The 18,942-nt window shown below is 42.3% G+C and overlaps 2 protein-coding genes across 3 annotated transcripts in view; both read left to right on the top strand.

Moving 5' to 3' along the window:
- gnai2b (guanine nucleotide binding protein (G protein), alpha inhibiting activity polypeptide 2b) overlaps nt 1-10,853 on the top strand; it is a 41,372-nt gene extending 30,519 nt beyond the window's left edge. For both annotated transcript variants that reach the window (XM_080845542.1, XM_080845541.1), the window contains 6 exons: nt 239-380; nt 2,159-2,319; nt 7,823-7,951; nt 8,640-8,769; nt 9,022-9,175; nt 9,673-10,853. In XM_080845542.1, the coding sequence (XP_080701668.1) occupies nt 239-380; nt 2,159-2,319; nt 7,823-7,951; nt 8,640-8,769; nt 9,022-9,175; nt 9,673-9,863 (907 nt within the window). In that variant the 3' untranslated portion in view covers nt 9,864-10,853. The remainder of the gene's footprint in view (nt 1-238; nt 381-2,158; nt 2,320-7,822; nt 7,952-8,639; nt 8,770-9,021; nt 9,176-9,672) is intronic.
- Nucleotides 10,854-14,254: 3,401 nt separating this feature from the next.
- inka1b (inka box actin regulator 1b) lies at nt 14,255-17,501 on the top strand. Its single transcript, XM_080845904.1, has 3 exons — nt 14,255-14,369; nt 14,485-14,552; nt 16,496-17,501. The coding sequence occupies exons 2-3, from the start codon at nt 14,550-14,552 to the stop codon at nt 17,396-17,398; spliced, it is 906 nt and encodes a 301-aa protein (XP_080702030.1). The 5' UTR covers nt 14,255-14,369; nt 14,485-14,549; the 3' UTR covers nt 17,399-17,501.
- The last annotated feature ends 1,441 nt before the right edge of the window (nt 17,502-18,942 follow it).

Here is an 18,942-nt window from a genome sequence, read left to right as displayed (position 1 = left end):
CGTTTATATTTGTCAGCATGCATGATTCATTTTAAATTGATGTAAATTATGACTCTGTGCTACATTTGATGTCCTGGATTCAACATGATGACTCATCAGAAAGGTGCATCGTCAGCTTAATCTTGTTTACAGAAATGTGCTGCCTCTTTTTCAACAAATTCCTCTCTTATCTTCCCCCCTGCCCCTCTCTCTCTCTCTCCCCCTCCCTCCCTCTCTCTTTCGCTTGCACCTCATTCAGAATTATCCATGAGGATGGCTATTCAGAAGACGAGTGTAAGCAGTACAGAGCTGTCGTGTACAGCAACACCATCCAGTCCATCATGGCCATCATCAAAGCCATGGGCAACCTTAAGATTGACTACGGGGAGGCTAGCAGAGCAGTAAGTGTGATCCATAGCATGGTTCCTTCCTCTCTTCTCTTGATGAGTCACTTATGGCAGACAAGGGTACTTGCGGCAAGCTGAATTGTTCCGACTCAAAGTATAGCCATTGAGGCACAAAAGGTTCTCTGGGTTTGATGAGCGTTATTAACAGTGGAAATGTGCCCTTGTAAGAGGACTACAAAGAACCATCAAAGGAATCCAAATGTAAACTTTAATGGGTGGCCTAATCTGTAGTTTTAAATGTATTCCACACAATAGTTAGACCCCCTCATTCAACAGCTGTGCTTAACAGCCAACCCAGATGGTTGAAACATCTAATTTCTTAACTGGGATTATCTGGAAGAGGAGTTTGCTGTGGATGCCTGTTTCTACATGCTAAAAGACAGGTCTGGCCATTTTGTTTGGTGGAGACGCAGTAAGCAGCCTAGCAGATCAAAGCTAATATGTTGCCCAGTTTTGCACCCCTTCCAAAAACAGTTCCTGTGTGTATTTCTAAAGATGTCAATGTAAGTGTTGGAAGTCATTTTGAAATGCATCTCCTACCTGAGTAGTGCCTGGGTCTTGTCTGACCAGATTAAAATGTGCCATATCTGTCATGGTCACCATCACACACTTGACCTCCAGTTTGTCCTTCAGTGAGTCTGTTCACATGCGCGCGCACACACACACACACACACACACACACACACACACACACACACACACACACACACTGTCCTGAAGCTGTGGCGTGACATACAGTGTAAACAGACAATCACTCGGGAGAGAAGTAATTTCACACTGTGTTCTTATAATGCATCTTCACATTTTTAAATATTCTATGTGCCTTGTGGTCCTTATCTTGTTACTTGGAGCAACAGGGTGAGAAATTGAGCGTCAATCCAATAATAAAGACATTCCATATCATAATCCAATTCATTCCAGTTCTCTGTGCAGCCACGATGAAATATTTATACATTTAAATATTAAGTCATGCAGACCAATCCCTCCCCACACACACACACACCATGCAACCTTATTGATATGCATTAAAACAGTATTTGTGAATCCTTCCCCCTAATGTGCTTTGTGTATGTGGTATGTGCGGGCGCTGTGTAGGCAAATCCTCTGGCTAAAGGCATTGGGGCATGACCGCCCTCCTCAAGCATATACCAGAGGTTGTTAAACGCCTCATCTGCTCCAAATACCAATCTCTAGCCGCGCCGCTCACTTAAGGGATTTAAGAGCTGTTATCAGACACCCAAATCCACAAGGGCGCTGTAGCACCTTTAGCACGGAGGTGTTAATGGAACATGATGGTGAAGCAGACCGAGGAAGTTTTAAGATAGAGCTTGGCATCATATCGCTCTTAAGGCATGTGCTGAGCAAATGTCCGCCATGGCTCCGGTGTGCTGAGGCTTAGTAAGCCTTAAATCGCCCCAGGCATCACTAACTTCAGAGAGCTGTGGAATCAAAAGGCAGTCGATGGTGTCCTGAAGATGCAAGTCTTCACACAGCCAAAAACATTAAAGCGTCCCCTCTCTCTGAGGACAGAATGCCTGCAATGATCTTGTTCTTCTACGACACACACATCATGAGTCATCACCACACAGTCGTCTGTTAGCGCCAGACAAAATTTACAGAAAGGCAAAACGAACAAAATGTGACCCAATAAATAAAAGCCATTAGTGTCCAAGTTTAGCATACTTGTCAGGTAGAGTCCATCATCATTATGTAAATGACTCAGTACTAGAGTGTCGAACCACACTGACTTGTGATGCCCCCTCTCTCTGCAGGACGATGCCCGGCAGCTCTTTGCCCTGTCGGCGGCCGCTGAGGAGCAGGGCATCCTGCCCGAGGACCTTGGCAACGTCATGCGGAGGCTGTGGGCCGATGGCGGCGTGCAGAACTGCTTCACCCGCGCCCGAGAGTACCAGCTCAACGACTCTGCTGCATAGTACGTACACGGCACAATCTAACCAATTCAACCCAGAGTCCTATAGAAATGATGAGATGTGAGGAGACCATGCTGTTTTCAACTCAAATTATAGGTATAGGCAGAAAAAAGAGGTTTTATTATACTCAAGACACTAGCTTTTAAAACTGACACCACATCTACTAAACCTGAGGTTAGGTCCTTTTAAATGCTGCATCTTAAATGCTAAATACTAATAACTATAACTATAACATTATGAGAGCTTTCTGGTGAATGAGTACAGGCTCCCAGCATTCCAACAAATAATTTTTTTTAAGCAGCAAAATGTTTATAAAATAATAAATGTGAAGGAAAGACGGTGAGAGAAACCTAATGAGTTTTATGTTAATCTGCTCACACGGTTGACTATCTGCAACTGCTCTACCTGCCCTGAATTTATGATGACGCCAGCCCTCTGACTTGTTTGCTGACTTCTCCACAATAATCCTAAACCGTCAAATGAGAACGTAAGGTTGTGTCATGGTGATTTAGCAAAGCGGATTAGTTTCTAAAAAGAGAGATTTTGGTTCAGACAGGTCTCTCCGTGCTAACTGTGTGTGGAGCTTCAACTGCACACTAAGCGCACAGCGGCACGGGCAGCTCCCATCTGTCGCCTCTCTCAGGGTACCTGTTCTGGTCACGACCGTCATTTTGTCCTTTGGATGCTGCCTCAGAGAGCTCGGGGATTGATATGGCTTCAGTTACCCCGGCGGCAGGAAAAAAGTTATTTATGCAATTTGGATCGGCTAGTGAGGTGAAGTTCCCTGAGGTTTATGAGGACAGTGGCGTTCAGGCGGGGGAGTTAAGTGAGTGTCTGTATCCCCATTCAGACAGGTGTCCTTCGCTGCGCCCTTCACGCTCGGATCCGGCGCTGATGAAAAATGAGTCACTCCATCGGAGAGAAGTCACACAACCGAAGTCCTAATTGTCCTGGAAGAACATTGGCATGCAGGTTTGGTCTAAGCAGACAGGACACCGACCCATCTGATAGTCTCACATGGACCTCGGCTCGTGTGCTCACGCTACCCAATGCAAATCACAGCATATGGCGGAATATGCACATGTTCATGACACAAGTCATTAGCCACTATTTTTGCAAGGGACTCTGGTAGTTCTCTATGTTTGCGGCTAAATGATCCCTGCATCAGCAACTGCCTTAGATATGCATTCGGGGAGATGATACAATTCAACTCTTCAAATAATATGATTACTTATTAAACTGCAAAAGTCCACGAAGACATACAATAGTGTTCAATATTGTTATATCTAATTTAAAAACACACGTTTATACTGTTCTTGCTTATTATTTAGTATTATGTAGGGCCTTTAATGTGATCACTGTACACAACATCTAAAGGGATTATTATCTAAAATGAGTCGTTAGTGAAACTTTCAGCCCGCTGCAATGGGCTACAGCTATTACTACAACTACACTGAATAAAAGCTGATATATTTATGAGGCACATTATTCTTCTCCGTACTCTGACCAGCAGACACACTAAAGCTTTAAAGCTTTTGTCTCGAATCCTTGGGGTGTCGGTAACTGTGTGCAGTCCCTGTTTAGAAATAAAAAGAAATTCACACCTGCATCGAGGTATTCTCTCTCGTTCTCTTTCTCTCTTTTTCTCTGCTCACACCTTTGTGCTGCAGCAGATACTCTGAATGTAAATCTTTATTTCCCTCCAGTGTGCAGGTTTTGCATCACAGCGGGGCAGGACAAAGAGCCTCTGCATGTAGCTCACAATTCCCCAGAATGAGGGCAAAACTGAAAATCCCAAATTTGAATTGACAAGCCATTTAAAGCGCAGGCATTGCTTGCCGCTGGCGTTGCCATTTCAGTTGTATTGTTGCGTCTATATTCATTAAGTTTTGACTCAATGATCAAGTATCTCTTGCAGGTTTGATGATAAATGCATGTCTGCTCGGCAACAGATGTTTCTATTAAGCAGCTTGTCTGCAGTGGGCCACAGTGTTAGATTCATCTCCCCAGTGCTTTTGCAGATGGATTTCTCCCACTCCACCTCTTCTCATTTTTCCTATCTTTCACCATTCAGCCTGGCTGGCATTTCCCTACATCATTTCCCCGGTTTGAAATTCGATCTGTCTCCGTCTCTCCTTCCCAGCCTCCCTCTCTCTCCCTCTCTCTCTCTCTACCTCTCTCTCTCTCTCTACCTCTCTCCCTCTGTCTCTCTCATTTCTCACCACCCCTCCAAGTCTCTGATGAACAGATGGATGGCTCTCTCCACTCTGCTGAGTCTTGTCAATTGGAGCTTTTTCACTCTGCAAATGTGGCTTCTCCTGGATTGAGTCAGCTTGGAACCAGAAGAAATGGCGAATATGACATGAAGCCACTCTAAATGTAATGAATGACCGTTCTATCAGCCGTACTGTACCCTGCACCTCCGCACATACAAAAACCTCTGCAACCGTCTGTGTTCCTTCTCACTCTGGGAATAAGGGATCGAGTCCCTCAAACTGATTTGGGGAACAACAAACCCATTCTCTTCAAGGGAGGCTGTTCCGGCTGGGATTCTCTGTTTGGTGGGCATGGAGAGAGCTTGTCCTCCCCTTTTCTTGCTGGAGAATCTCTAATTGCCTTATTAGGTGAACCTGGCTCATTGACTCCAGTTATTCAGACGTTTTCCTTCTCTAAACGTGCATACACACACACACACACACACACACACACACACACACACACACACACACACACACACACACACACACACACACACACACCATTGATATTATAAAGCGACTTTGTTCAGATCATATAAAGTGTAACTGGTGTAGTAAATCAAACTAAATAGATGCAGAATGGACAGATGGATTTAGCATGTCATGGCAAACCCAAGGGATGGGGAAACAGGAGGGTGTGTGTGTGTGACTCTTTGGCTTGGCCCTTTGTCACTCTCCCACCAAGACTCTGACATGACACAGTTCACACCACAAGACACTTTTATTCTAGAAAAAGCACAGTGGTTTTATATCTTTTATGACTCACTTGGCCCTAATTTGATAGATGCACATTGCCAAACAGAGAAGAGCATTGCATAAAGCTAATTTGATTACTAGGGAACTCTCTGCAGATTCATTTGGTAATTTCATAACATGCATGCATATTTAGGTACCTTGTGAGGGCAGTCAAAAATAGTTTTGAGGAAAGCAGTTTGCCTTTTCCTTCCTTGAACTGTAACCTGCGTTGTGGTTTTTAGCTTCTGGCAGGCGCATCTAATCTAATCTATACACAGTCTGATATAGCATGACATTGACCCCTTGATTACTCAATTGACCAATCATTAAATTCAACAAATGTGACCAAATGGTTACGTAGGCTATGCAACTACGCTTAACACCACACAGACGGTGAATCAAACAATCCAGTGGCCTTCCATCATTCTTTAGGGCCTCATTATGCAACAAAAAGTGAGACCGAAAAGTCCAATTTAGTACAAATGGATTTAGACCACTTATCAACACTTTGTTTTCCCATTGCAAGTGCAAAAAGTTAAAAAAATAAAAATTCACCATTTGAGATTACTCTTTTTGCACTGGATATGAAATATTATCTGTGTTTCATGGTGACCTTTGCTGTTTCCTGAAAAGACCCAATTATTGTGAGTTTCTAACTGGGGATCAGTACTTTTCTCTCATTCATCTGTTGGAATGTGGCTGGGACTGTCTTGCCATTAAACTAGTCCGTTATTTTGCAAGAAAACTTGGTGCATGGTTTATTGATTGATAAGCGCATATATAGTGTGTTCTTTTCCATAGGCTACTTAATTTACCTTTCCATTATATTCTACATAAATAATAAGGACCAAAGGCCAATGTGTTAAATAATGTGAAATCTACGACAATGGGAACACTTTGGTGGTTTAAATTATGCTGAGCTTTTAGAAATTCAACACAAGATATTTAATTATTTGCACTGAAGTCCGTTGGACTTGAACCAAACAAATGAAAAGTGGCCTGTCATCACAGCACATGTCAGAATTCCTGTTGATATGATTGGCTCAAAAGACATGAATTCAACGGCACACCCACGAATGAATATGCTGTTTAACCTGTCCCACAAAGGTTTGGCACTACTGTAGGATCCTATGAGTGCATACATTCAAATAGTAATTCTTCTTAACTCCTCACTTTGATTGTTGTGCCATTTGCAGACCATCATTACGTCACATGCATAGCCCACAGCTAGAGTTATATGTGTTGTTAAAAATAACAATATTCATCATTATCCCCATATCCCATTTCTGACTGTCTACAAGTGGTGATATTGTGTGGTTTAAATAGTAATGAATCTATAGTTTCTCCATATATGTAACTAGGGTGGTTCTTCCTTTAGTTTGTGGAGATAATGTTCCTGCTGCACCACCAAAACCAAATAAACGTTTATTAATTTGTTTTTCCCACTGTAAATGGTGTGCGGCTACCAATGAGAGTTCAGTCCTGTTAGAGAATATCAAATACATCCTATTCATTAGCTGCACCTAGAGAAGGATGGATTTTCAAATCTCTTCAGAGACTGGAGCAATATAGCTGATATTGTCTGTAGGGCGTCTTATTTTATGGTCCTGTATTAAAATGTCTTCTCTGGCGTGGAGGAGGGAAGAAAAGGCAGGTGTTGCCACAGACATAGGCTGATTTTAAAGAGCGTACCAATGTTGGTGAGCGGAGTGAGTGAGGTGAGCTGTCTCTTGCCTGATGCTACAGGTTAGTCATGTTTAGGTTAGTATCAGGGTGGCCCAACTTTGGAGATATGATATGCACATAGCATAAAGTCTTTGCTTAGTCATGGATGGATTAACACATACATTTTTCATTTTCATACATGCTTTGTCTTAATTAATTAAATAATAAGAGTGGTGAATTCTGTTATTTCACACAAACTGCCAAATACTCCACAAGCCACACAGAAATTCCAGTGTTAGCAGTTTTCTGAGTGACTGATGGAGACATGATGATTATTGACATGCTCTCTATAAAAAGACGGTTTTGGGCATGTCCACTGTTGGAAGGGAAATCAGAGATTCATAATCTTCAGAAAGAGTTGAGAAGCTGTACCATGACGGGTTCAGACAATATTTCAGGATAACTGCGGTGGAGTTCAGGGGTATCCTCTCTTGGGTCCCCTGGCTCCCCACCTAGGGAGGCTGCTCACCCATTTTGCTGGCTTTTTCGCTTGTTGTTCTACTGTATGACCTTAGTGGAACCCGCATTTGATTGGTCTGATACTCTTTTTTGCATGTAAAATTTCCTAACAAACTAGAGAAATCCTAAATTATTTTACATTGTACCAAATGCCGTCCTTGCTGTGTATAGACCAATAAGACCAATGACGCATGTTGTGGTTTGCAAGTGACTTTACACTGACACAAGTACAAACATTGAATCAGAGGTAGCCTGAAACTAGTCCAAGTATTTCACATTTTTGGGTGTTTGTCCTGTTTATTGAAATAGACATATTCTGTTACCACAGCTACCTGAATGACCTTGAGAGGATAGCCAAGGCCGACTACATTCCAACCCAGCAGGATGTGCTCAGAACCAGAGTAAAGACCACTGGGATTGTCGAGACCCACTTCACCTTCAAAGACCTGCATTTCAAGTGAGCAGCACATGCAAGACTGTTTCTTAGCCCTAATAGCCATGAAATTGTGTGCGTGCGTGTGTGAGTGAGAGCACATTCATATTCTACAGGCCACTCCAGGTGAAACATGTGATATTTTGAGCAACTTCTTTTTAGTCAGTAAAGTTTTTTGTCATCGTCTTGAACTTGTAATATTAGATTAAAATAATACACACAGATTTTTTTGTCCACTGTCTGTCAGTCCTAGGCTTTATGAAATAAACATGGCAGCCATCGTTGGGTGGGTAAAAATGACACATTGTCCTGTTTGTGGTCACCATGGCAACTGAACTGTTTGGAAATGCCAGGAGAATATCACAGAAGTTTAATGGAGAGACTGTGTGTGTGTGTGTGTGTGAGAGAGACATGGAAAGAGAAAGAGAGAGACAGAAAGATTTACAGAAAAAAATCTTTTACCCAATTGTTTTATGAAACGGTTCCATGCACTCTCGGTGTGTGTTTGAGGACCAGTCTAGGTTCTGTTTTTTTTTTTTTTTTTTTTTTTTTCTCCAGCAGCCTCACTCAGGCAGGACACCATCAGCCAATAGTTGTATGATTCATTGGGTGCCTATTCCTTAAAGATGCAAATGTCTGTTCCAACACCTAAGAATCCCTTATTTGTAACTATCCTCCCTCCTCCCTGTCTGTCTGTTCCTGTCCCTCCCAGGATGTTTGATGTTGGAGGACAGCGTTCCGAGAGGAAGAAGTGGATCCATTGCTTTGAGGGCGTCACCGCTATCATCTTCTGCGTGGCCCTGAGCGCCTATGACCTTGTGCTGGCTGAGGATGAGGAGATGGTGAGGAGACCACAAACCCATCCCTGATGCCCACCCATTTTCATCTTGGTGTATTTTAACCATGGGCTTACTGGGAGCATATTGTATACCCCAAAAGTTTTCTTTGCTCACTCAAGTAGAGGAAAAATCCCTGTAGGCAATTAGTGCATGATGTATAGTTGACCACTATTGCCACCAAGTGGTCAGAAGATGTATATGACGGCTAACTGATCTAACCTCAAAATCCCTTTCCTTGTGTTTGGATCACGTTAGAACCGCATGCACGAAAGCATGAAGCTATTTGACTCCATCTGCAACAACAAGTGGTTCACCGAGACCTCCATCATCCTCTTCCTCAACAAGAAGGACCTCTTCGAGGAGAAGATCACTCACAGTGCACTGTCCATCTGCTTCCCTGAGTACACAGGTGCGCAGCTAGATAGTAGCCCTTTGATAAACCGGTAGACTTTACAGGGCTGGGCCAGAGTAAAGACATAGATCTTGTTTGTATTTTACAAAGTTTGTAGTTCTGTAGTTTTTACCAATAATCTGGTTGCAATATAGTAGGCCCTGTTTTCTCTGAAGAGTTAGTATACATTTAGATTTTCCTCCATTGAACCACTAACAGACATCTTTAGTGCAGTGTGAAGGTACATAAATCGGCCTGGGTCCCCTTACTGAGTAGAGTATGCTCCCCAAATATTAATTTTGCGTTTACTTCCGTTCAACTCTGTCCTGCTCCTAAGAGAAGAAAGCCAGTCCCCTGTGGCTTCATGGCAAATGTATAGCTTTACATTTGAATGTGTTGCTTCGTTTCTAGGGTACTGTAAGGGATAGCATTTTTTTAGCTGTTTTGTAGTAGTTTAAGGTTGTCTGTCTTGCCCGTATCACCTCTGGCTAAGTCCTTTGTTTTTTCATCCTCAGGAGCAAACAAGTATGACGAAGCGGCCAGCTATATCCAGACCAAGTTTGAGGACCTGAACAAGAAGAAGGACACCAAGGAGATCTACACACACTTCACCTGCGCCACCGATACCAAGAACGTCCAGTTTGTCTTTGACGCTGTCACTGATGTCATCATCAAAAACAACCTTAAAGACTGTGGATTGTTCTAAGATCAATGTACACATGGATAGTCACTCACTCACTCACTCATCCACCCACTTATACACATTGACCACTCGCACGCTCACACTTGTCCACCCAGTCAGGACACACACCACATTCTGTAGGTCCAGAAAATGGTTTATTTTGCTAAATACAGGTGCAGGTTGTTTTTAGTCTCCTTGATCAGCCAACGATAATGGCTTGCATAACATGTAGGCTACAAAACCCTGCCTGAAATATTTGCAACAGCCACTCTGCCTTAGGATTTAAACCTTGCCTCAACCTTTGTCATACTGTTGAACAGGCGGTCTCTGAAAAGCAGAGTTTTCAGCACAGAAGAATCCCCATATCATCAGGAATTCACAATGAACTACTGAGATGGAATTTCATCAATTACTTAATGACCAGATCCTTTTTCACTGGAGCTTTCTTTCATTGTTTTCTCCCACTTGATTTGTTGTCTTATGTGCATCCGATATTTAATTTTGAGGAGATGGATACAAATGTATTTGTCTTTCAACAATTTTTTAAATACAGTATTTCTTTTTATCGCAAAAAAAAAATCTAAAAATTGAAAAAAGGACCTTTTGTATTTCAGCGTTCGTTTTCTTTAACTGATGTGGACATTTTATCTAGCTTAATTGTGTATAGTGCTTCTTTTGTAATGTTAAAACAAACATGGAAAAAGACTGATTGAAAAGTACATGAAAATGCTTTTTTTAAGAAATGTTTACATTTAATTCCACACTCTTGGCTGAAAGTGTAAATTCTACTGCATGTTAACCATAGATCTTCTTTCAGCTCACCAGTATCTCAATCCTATCCAATGTTTTGTGTGATTTGTAGAAAACAGAGCTAACAAACAACAAAAAAATATTCACATGCACTGTACATTTTGACCAATATTTAAAATATATGTACCTAACATGTCAAATTTTCTCATTTTCTTTATTGTTGCATTCCACACTTATTTTTGCTGTGTCTGTGCCTTGATTATGTTGACACCTGTCTGTAGAGGTTCAAGTTGTCTATAATGTAAATTAGGACCAGTCTTTTTGAGGAAAAGATAAATAAAGGGGGGGTTGTGTTGATAAGCAAAAGAAAAATGATGCAATGCTTAGCTTAAAATGTTTTCATTTCATTTTGAGTTTCAAGAAGTTCTTACAGATGCACAATGAGACAATGCAAATAAAGATTGAGTCCTTAGAAAACCATGATTAGTTGTGTCCTGTGTTGAGATGCTGTCATGTACTATGGCAGTAAACATGGATGACCAGAAGAAACCTTTTTTGTGTGTCAGGAAAAGGCTAAGATAAGTTTGCTGTATTTAAGCGTCGTCTTGCTTGTGATGTTATCATACTGCCCTCCTGCAAATCTTTGCAATGCAATCCATGTTTGGTGGTAAGTCAGGCATTTAAATTTTCATTCTAAATTAGAGTAGCCAGCATGCCTTACACACTGCAGCCTTTGTTCTTTGTTCTGTCTGTGAGTTTGTGCGAGGTCTTCGGCTAACTGCAGCTGCAAGGATGAGCATCTCATTATGCCATTACTTCACACAGACCACATCTCTCTCTCTCTCTCTCTCTCTTTTCTCTCTCTCTCTCTCTCTCTCTCTCTCTCTCTCATACACTCACATACACACACACACACACACACACACACACACACACACACAAACACACACACTCACTCTCAGCGCCATCTCAAACCTCTGACTTAAGTCCCCTCACTCAAGCACTGCCAGCTGCTGCTGCTCATCTGACCTGATGGATGTGCCCGTCTCAGCTGCTGGATGACCAGGGCACATGCCCAACACCAGCCCCAGGCTGCACCTCTGGTGACCTGGGGAACATACTGGCACTATCTGGAGGTCAGCCCCTGTAACGTGGCACAACTCATTTCCACTGACTCTGAACTGATTAAGCCCTTATCGAACAGGTTGGGCCATATCAGGGTCATGTCACTTTATGTGTCCGCTATGACCTGAGATCAGTTCAATATGTATTAAGAGGAACTCACCAGAACAGACCACCATTATTTCATCTGTATAATGTGGAAATGTGTTTTTTTCTAAAACATAACTAACAACAGTCTCATTTGTTGGCCTATCGATGAACTGTGCTGTGAGCAGAGTCTGTACTGAGCCACTCGATGGCAAGCTCGTGCATGAGAATTAAGTGCCATGTTTTCAGATTCAGGCTAAATGGCCATCTGTGTGTCCCTTTTAATAAGCATCACAGAAACATTATGCAAGCAAATGTTTTAGGCAGAAAACAGATGTCGGATTTGCCATTACATCTCAGCTGTGAGCCATATAAATGTGTGACCTCTGTGATAAAATAAGACTTGGTGGTTGATACCATCTGGCCATAACCACACCATAATCATTTATATGAATAAACCATAATCATTTCTTTAAATAAACAATATCTCTATCAAGGATATTTCAGTGTTAATGCTAGAGCTGAGTGTCATGTACTAGACCAGAATAGACCAAATTGCAAACCCTTTCTTCTCACTTAACTGTTAGTGTTAGATTGTGCCAGGACACGAATAGTAGCTTAATGTGAAGACACACACAAGCACCGACACACACACACACACACACACACACACACACACACACACACACACACACACCTTACTGCCATTAAGGACATGTTTTTGTCCCTTTACATTTCAGTGAATGGGTCTGGTACTCATTTACATTAGAGGCATACATTTGAAAATAATTGCATGTTGTAATGTGAGCATCACAGTAGATACAAATGTGGACCTGTTTCCTCATTTTGATGTCTCCACACTTGGACCAATTTTGAAATTATCGCCGCTATTAAAAAAAAAAAACGAAATACAAGTTTATTTGATGTGTCCATAAGCTCCACTAGGAATAATCGACGAATCTCTTTTCTCAAGCCATGCGTCTAATGCCATCTAGTGGAGACCTAGCGAATGGTTATGGATCCAGCAAAGACTCTCGACGCAGTTTAGTCGAAATGTCATTTTTTTTTTTTTTTTAAATGATGCAGCCTTGGGTGGCATGCTGTAATCAGTTAATTTCTTTAAATCACACTACACATTATGGGTGCTTATAATTTACAATTAGCTAATGCTAATAAGATAATAAAACTGGTGAACTGTACATACTCGATTTCTTTCAGCTCAAAGTGACGTTATGCTAAACAGTCCTATGTAAATTAAGCAGAAATTATAAATGAACTCCTGGTGATTTGCGCTTTCAGATGATGTCCCAATGATCCTTCACTCCTCAAGACTGCATTCAGCTCAAAGAAAATAACACGCACCGCACCCCTTCCACGACATGTGCCGTCATGCCTCGTGCATTACTTTTGTGAAGCCACCACCAGGAATGTCTACAATGGCCGGAGGTAATGCCATTACAATGGAGTCTCCAATCACTGCACTTAACGCGGCGCGTAAAGGTGTTAAGTGAGTGGATAGTGGGTCGTTCACAGTTGGAGGGGGAAGAGCGAGGAGTTGACTAATGATCAATGTTTGCATAGCTGGAAGTTACTTAATTTGATCGCAAGATGGCAGTAAAAGCCTCTGCCTATTTTCACGATTCTCACGCAAATCGTATCATACGCACTCGCATTGAGTTGTGTGAATCTATTTGGTGAGGCAGCCGCTAACACACACATGCCTTACTTTGATCAACACTGTAGAGGCAATATTGCATGGTTGAGTGTTTTTTTTTTATATATTTCGGATAAACCGGTAATGGTTTAATGTACACAGGCCTATTCATTGATTTTAAAAAAAATTATCGTACATATTGGATCTATAAAAAAACATGGTCGCTGTAATATATATATATTACTTCATTGATCCCCATAGGGGCATTGCAGTGTGGTAGCAGCAAAACAGACATAGTTTACACAAAATCCCAAAACAAAAATAGGTATAACTAAGTTAATTAATGAATCTTAGACATAGCTAACTGTGCGAATTAAATGTAGAACTTGCAGCGCTCAGAAAGTATATTCCTCGTTGACGTGCAAAAGCTGTATGATCACAATGTATTAAACACAATTCGTTGAACGTATTTTGAGCTGATGTGCAAACACCGTTGAAAATTCTGCCTGACATCATAATCTCAACAAAATAGTTTAATCCAAGTGAACATGAGATACGCATGAAAGATGTGGGTCCTATTTCATATTTTTTACTGTAAACTAAATGCTCAAATAATTCAGTGCTAATACTGCTAATACGCAAAAAAATAAATCACTAAAGTAGCCTAAATAGAGAAATTGAGGGTCACATTTCGCCTCTTCGCTGATTTGCCGATCGTGTGATGCTCGCCTGTGATTGGTTGTATTTTTATTGACAGGAAAAGAACGGCGTACTCAAAGTTGGACCAAGAGGCAATCCCTAGCGCACTGACACAGAGTCCTTCTAACGTGTAGTCACATACGAGCTTGTGCATGCGTGAAGCCTTGGGATAACTGAACTTGGAGTACATATAAAAGTCTTCTGAGGCGTTTGCATGAGTACGTATCATTAACTTGATATGTAAACTGTAGTTGTGTGAAATTGTATTGTTGCACATGGGAAACATATGGAGCAAAAAAAACATTATCTAATCTTTTTTTTATTTTTTTTTAGGAAACCTTGATTTTATTGAACTTCATTGGATGTTTCGTGTTTGATATATCATCAGAGGGAGAACTATGGTGAGTAATATTTACTTGATGTACATGAATGCAAAATTGTTTTGCTGTTAAATGATTGTGCTATTCCAAAATCCACGCATTCTTAGTAGCAGTTTGCCATAGAAGACATCCAAATAATTGGCAGGAAATTCAACTGGGTAGTTGTGCAGAACAGAGCGTTGTAAGAAATTCCTTGCATTCGTACAGTTTGCGTTTATAATTTTGTGAGCTTTGAACAGCACTCTAGTAGACCTCAAAACGCAGATGACTTAAGCTAGAGTTCCGTAGGCTACATTTGGTGACCTAATGGTTTTTCGTGTTGGCTGTGAAAGTAATTTAAGATATATAGTACGAATTGTAGCTAAAAGGTATATCCAGTGGTTGAGTTGACTATAAAATTTAGGAAAGAACGAGCTGCTAACTTTGATTTCCCTCAATCAAAATCGCACGCTGGTCTCTTGTAATTTTTGTTATGTCAAACTCTTGGCTTTGACAATTCAGCTTGTAATGGGTGTGCGTCGTCTCTTGCAGTCTACTAGTCGTTTTACATGTAACATTGCTTTATAAAACAGCACGTTTTGTAACATTTGTATGTTATTACCAACCGCCAAATTGTGTTGAGTAATTAGGGAATTACACCCAAAAACGTCAGTCCGTGTTAAGGATTAATCAGGAGGCCTGAGCTTGAGTCAGTTATGTGTCAGACGTTCTGCCTTAAACATTTCCTCACCCTTTCATAAGGGACTTTTAATGTGTAAAGAGAGAGTACATATCTCAGTTTATCACGCTTTTACGTTCTCATTCTGAGCCAAATGGTCAGGTTCCCACAGCTGTAAAAACACCAGCCCATCATCACCGGGTCCCTCACTGTGACTTTGGCCTGCTGATGGATCTGTGAAGCCTGTGTAAAGATGCTGTTGTTGCATCTGTACTTCTCAAGTCCTGGCAAGAAAGCCATTTAGTCTGTATTTTTGAAGGTTATACAAGGATGGATGGACATTTTATCTCTGCCATCCAACAGACCGAGGTACCAATGTTGATACTGGAAAGGTCTTGGACTTTTCTGGTGGTTAGCACTTGGAGGGAAAATGTGAAAAGAAATGCTTTCTTTCTGAGACAGAGTCCCCTTTGTAACTTAAGTGGGAAACTAGATAGGGTGTTCATTTTCCAATAAGGCTGTGAAGTTGAACAAACCAGATGCTGTAGTAATTTCATCTGAGTTTAGAGTGGATAACTGCCGTTCCATCTGTTCAGCAAGATGACCCTTCCATCATTCACTTTCTGAGGAACCATAGCAAGTTAGTAGTGAAGAATGGGTTAGCAATGGGGCTAGTCATTTCCCTGCATAGTTATGATTTAGCTTTGACCCACAATGGTGAACGGGTGATGTCATATCCCCAGCGAGGATTGCAGATGACCATAACATCCTCTGCTTAGGTGGGGCGAGGGAAGTGTCGTCCTATGCGAGGTTGATCACTGTTTTTATGCTTCCTCTTTGCTTGTTGAAGCGGTGGAGAGGCTGTTCCTCTCTGTATCCTGTTCCCACAATTCATACTGATGAATCCACTGCCGTGATATAGTCAGTGCATCTCCCTCGAGACAGGCGCTCAAGCTTTTCCCACACATTAAATACAACAGTACAGAGCCACATCTGGATCATAGAGAGGACAGTGGAATGGAGAGATTTGGGCTGAATATCCGACTGTTTATACCAACAGTGATAATGAAGAACTACAAACTTAGGAGTGGATCTAAAGTTATAGCTGCTTTATGTGGGAGCCTGTTGATGTCAGGGAAACTTACAGTGCTGATGGAAATTTGTCAGTCAAGCCACATATGCTGTTACACTGTGGCTACATTCACAGTTTGGAATGAATTAGTAATAGTGTTGAAACAGTCATGAGAGTGGACCTTCATTTGTGAGCCTAAGACCTAATCTCCTTTCCCCCTCTCTCCTTGTCTAGTTGTGTCTGCAGAACTCTGGGGACTGCTTCCGGGACCAGATGCGCTACATGATGCGCTCACTGCAGGATCTGAAGCAGATCAGGGACCCATGCGAACCAGCTGCCGGCTGCCGTCCCCTGGCATCCTCCCGCATCTGTCAAAAGAGGGCGCTACACCGGGAGCGCCTGAGTCGCCTGCGCATCTCCGACTCAAGCGACGCCAGCACCTACGACTCGGCCTGCTGCCTGGCTAGTCCGCTGGAGGAAGAGGAGGAGGAGGGCGGCGATGGTGGAGGAGGAGGAAGGCTGGCCCAGGGCTCCCCCAGCAGCGAGAAGAGCCTGGAGTTTGACTCAGGCTACTCTGAGGCATCCTGGAAGGACGAGGGCGTGGTGTTGCGCCGGACACGGAACGTGCGCGTCTCCTCTTCCGCATGCGTGCGCACCAACCGCATTCGGCCAAAGTCCACGTCAGACGCGTGCCTGGAGAGGTGGACGTCTTTTGAGGCCTGCGAGCCGGAGGACTGGACCACGTCCCTGCTGACGCGAGGACGCAACCGCCAGCCCCTGGTGCTCGGAGACAACAGCTTTGCGGACCTCATCAAGAACTGGATGGATCTGCCTGAGTGCCCCGAGACCCCCGAGGTCAGGCCAAAAGTGGGCCGCAGGCTGGCTAAGGACTTCATGGGTAACATGCGGCGGAGACTGGCTGGGATGTCAAAGGTGACGGAGGGCCGTGGTAAAGCCATGGACAAGAGCACCAAAAGACTGTCCTGTCCAGTGGGCATGCAGGTACAGAAGCCGTTCTTTCACCAGTCGCACACAGGACTACACCAAGTCGGAACAGACTACTACCAGTTTAGTGCCCTCATGAAGTCTGGCAGTCGACAGCCGATCATATGCAACGATATCATTGGATATATCTGAACTGAGAGAATGGCGGACTGCTACAAGAAGAAGAATAAGACTTTTTCCCTCACAGGGTGTTCACTCCTCATGAGATATTGTTGATGCCATAATGTTAAAATATGTCCCAATAAAAGTTTTGTTTTTTTATATAGAAAGGTATGACTTGCACTGAGTTAGTTATCCATGACCTACTGTTTCCATGTGCACTCTGCATCATAGCCTGTTTAGTCTGCTGGGGGTTATTTACATCGGAAAGCTATTTAGAAAGCCATTGTAGTCAGAGAGGTTGTTGAAAAGCTGTTAACACGGTTCTTTGTATGGAAAAGACCACAAGCGTTACTCTTTGTATGGGAACCTCAGTAATCAGCTGTTGACCAGCACAAAGACATCTCATCACATCTCTGGTCTGCAGGGCATTTTCCTACAGACCAGTTATTCATGAGTGCCACTTGAGCGACTAACACCCCATGCACTGGTGTGCCGTGTGCTAAAAATAGCCCTCGCCCTACTGGAAAAAAAAGGAATACCTGGAAAAGACTCTTGCATTGGAAGAAACTTCCATTTATTGAGTTCAAATCAGTTTTTAATGTAAAAGTAAAGCTGGAATGTTTTCAAAGATAGAAGGGATCAAGTATATGTATATTTCAGGGACATCATTAATCACAGTCCTTCAACCTCATACAGTGACAACAAATTCAAACAAGTATTGGACATAATAGATGGCTATTAAAGCCACTCTTGATCTTTCCATAATAGCTAATAGAAGAAAGGCAGAACTCCCTAATTACAGCTTCAAAACAGTCTCCACTGCTTGTTTAGTTAGATGCTTAATCCATTCAGCACTTCAAAGAAAATCCTGAATCTGAATGGGCTTGAAGGGGGGTTTACAGTGTTTGTGTAAAGGCACTGTTGAAAAGGGTTGGGACTGGAATAAGAAAGACTGGATTGGAGTTGTTCACACCAGACAATGACAATAGCTATGTCACCACCTCATGTGGGGGGAATTCTGTTTTGGTCTGAGAGAAGATTTTAGTTCATAAATCTCACCCTAAACAAAACCGCCTACACCAAGAATATAAGTCATGTTAAGTTTAACTTAGAGATTGTGACCACATAAGTATATGCACTTAAAACAATGTGATACATGCAATTCATATCATGCACTTTCTTTTATTCAAAAGTGGATATACTTCTAGCCTTGATACACACAGGGAAAATACCCCAAATTACTTTTTTTTCTAACAGCAGACAAAATGAATCTGAACAATATGTGCCATATTATTTCTCATTGCAACATTATTATTGCCAATTTCCCTGCATGTTTAAACTCACAGGTCACTACAGAAAGTCAAACTCAGTTGTGATTAGTACTGTAACTGTTGGGAGCACACAGGCCTCTAGGGTCTTTAGACATGATTGGCCCTGAGGGGCCAGAAAGGTGTGGAAGGCTAAAGAATGGCTGATGTTTGGACAATTGTGTGTAGCCCGTTCCCTTCTTGTTCCCCACCGATGGGATAACGAAGGTGTGAACATGGGCACATCACTAAGCTATCAGTTTGATG

This window comes from Sprattus sprattus, assembly GCF_963457725.1.
Source record: "Sprattus sprattus genome assembly, chromosome: 10".
NCBI lineage: Eukaryota > Metazoa > Chordata > Actinopteri > Clupeiformes > Clupeidae > Sprattus > Sprattus sprattus.
The sequence above is the reverse complement of the archived record's forward strand: the minus strand, read 5'-3'. Positions and strand labels throughout refer to the sequence as shown.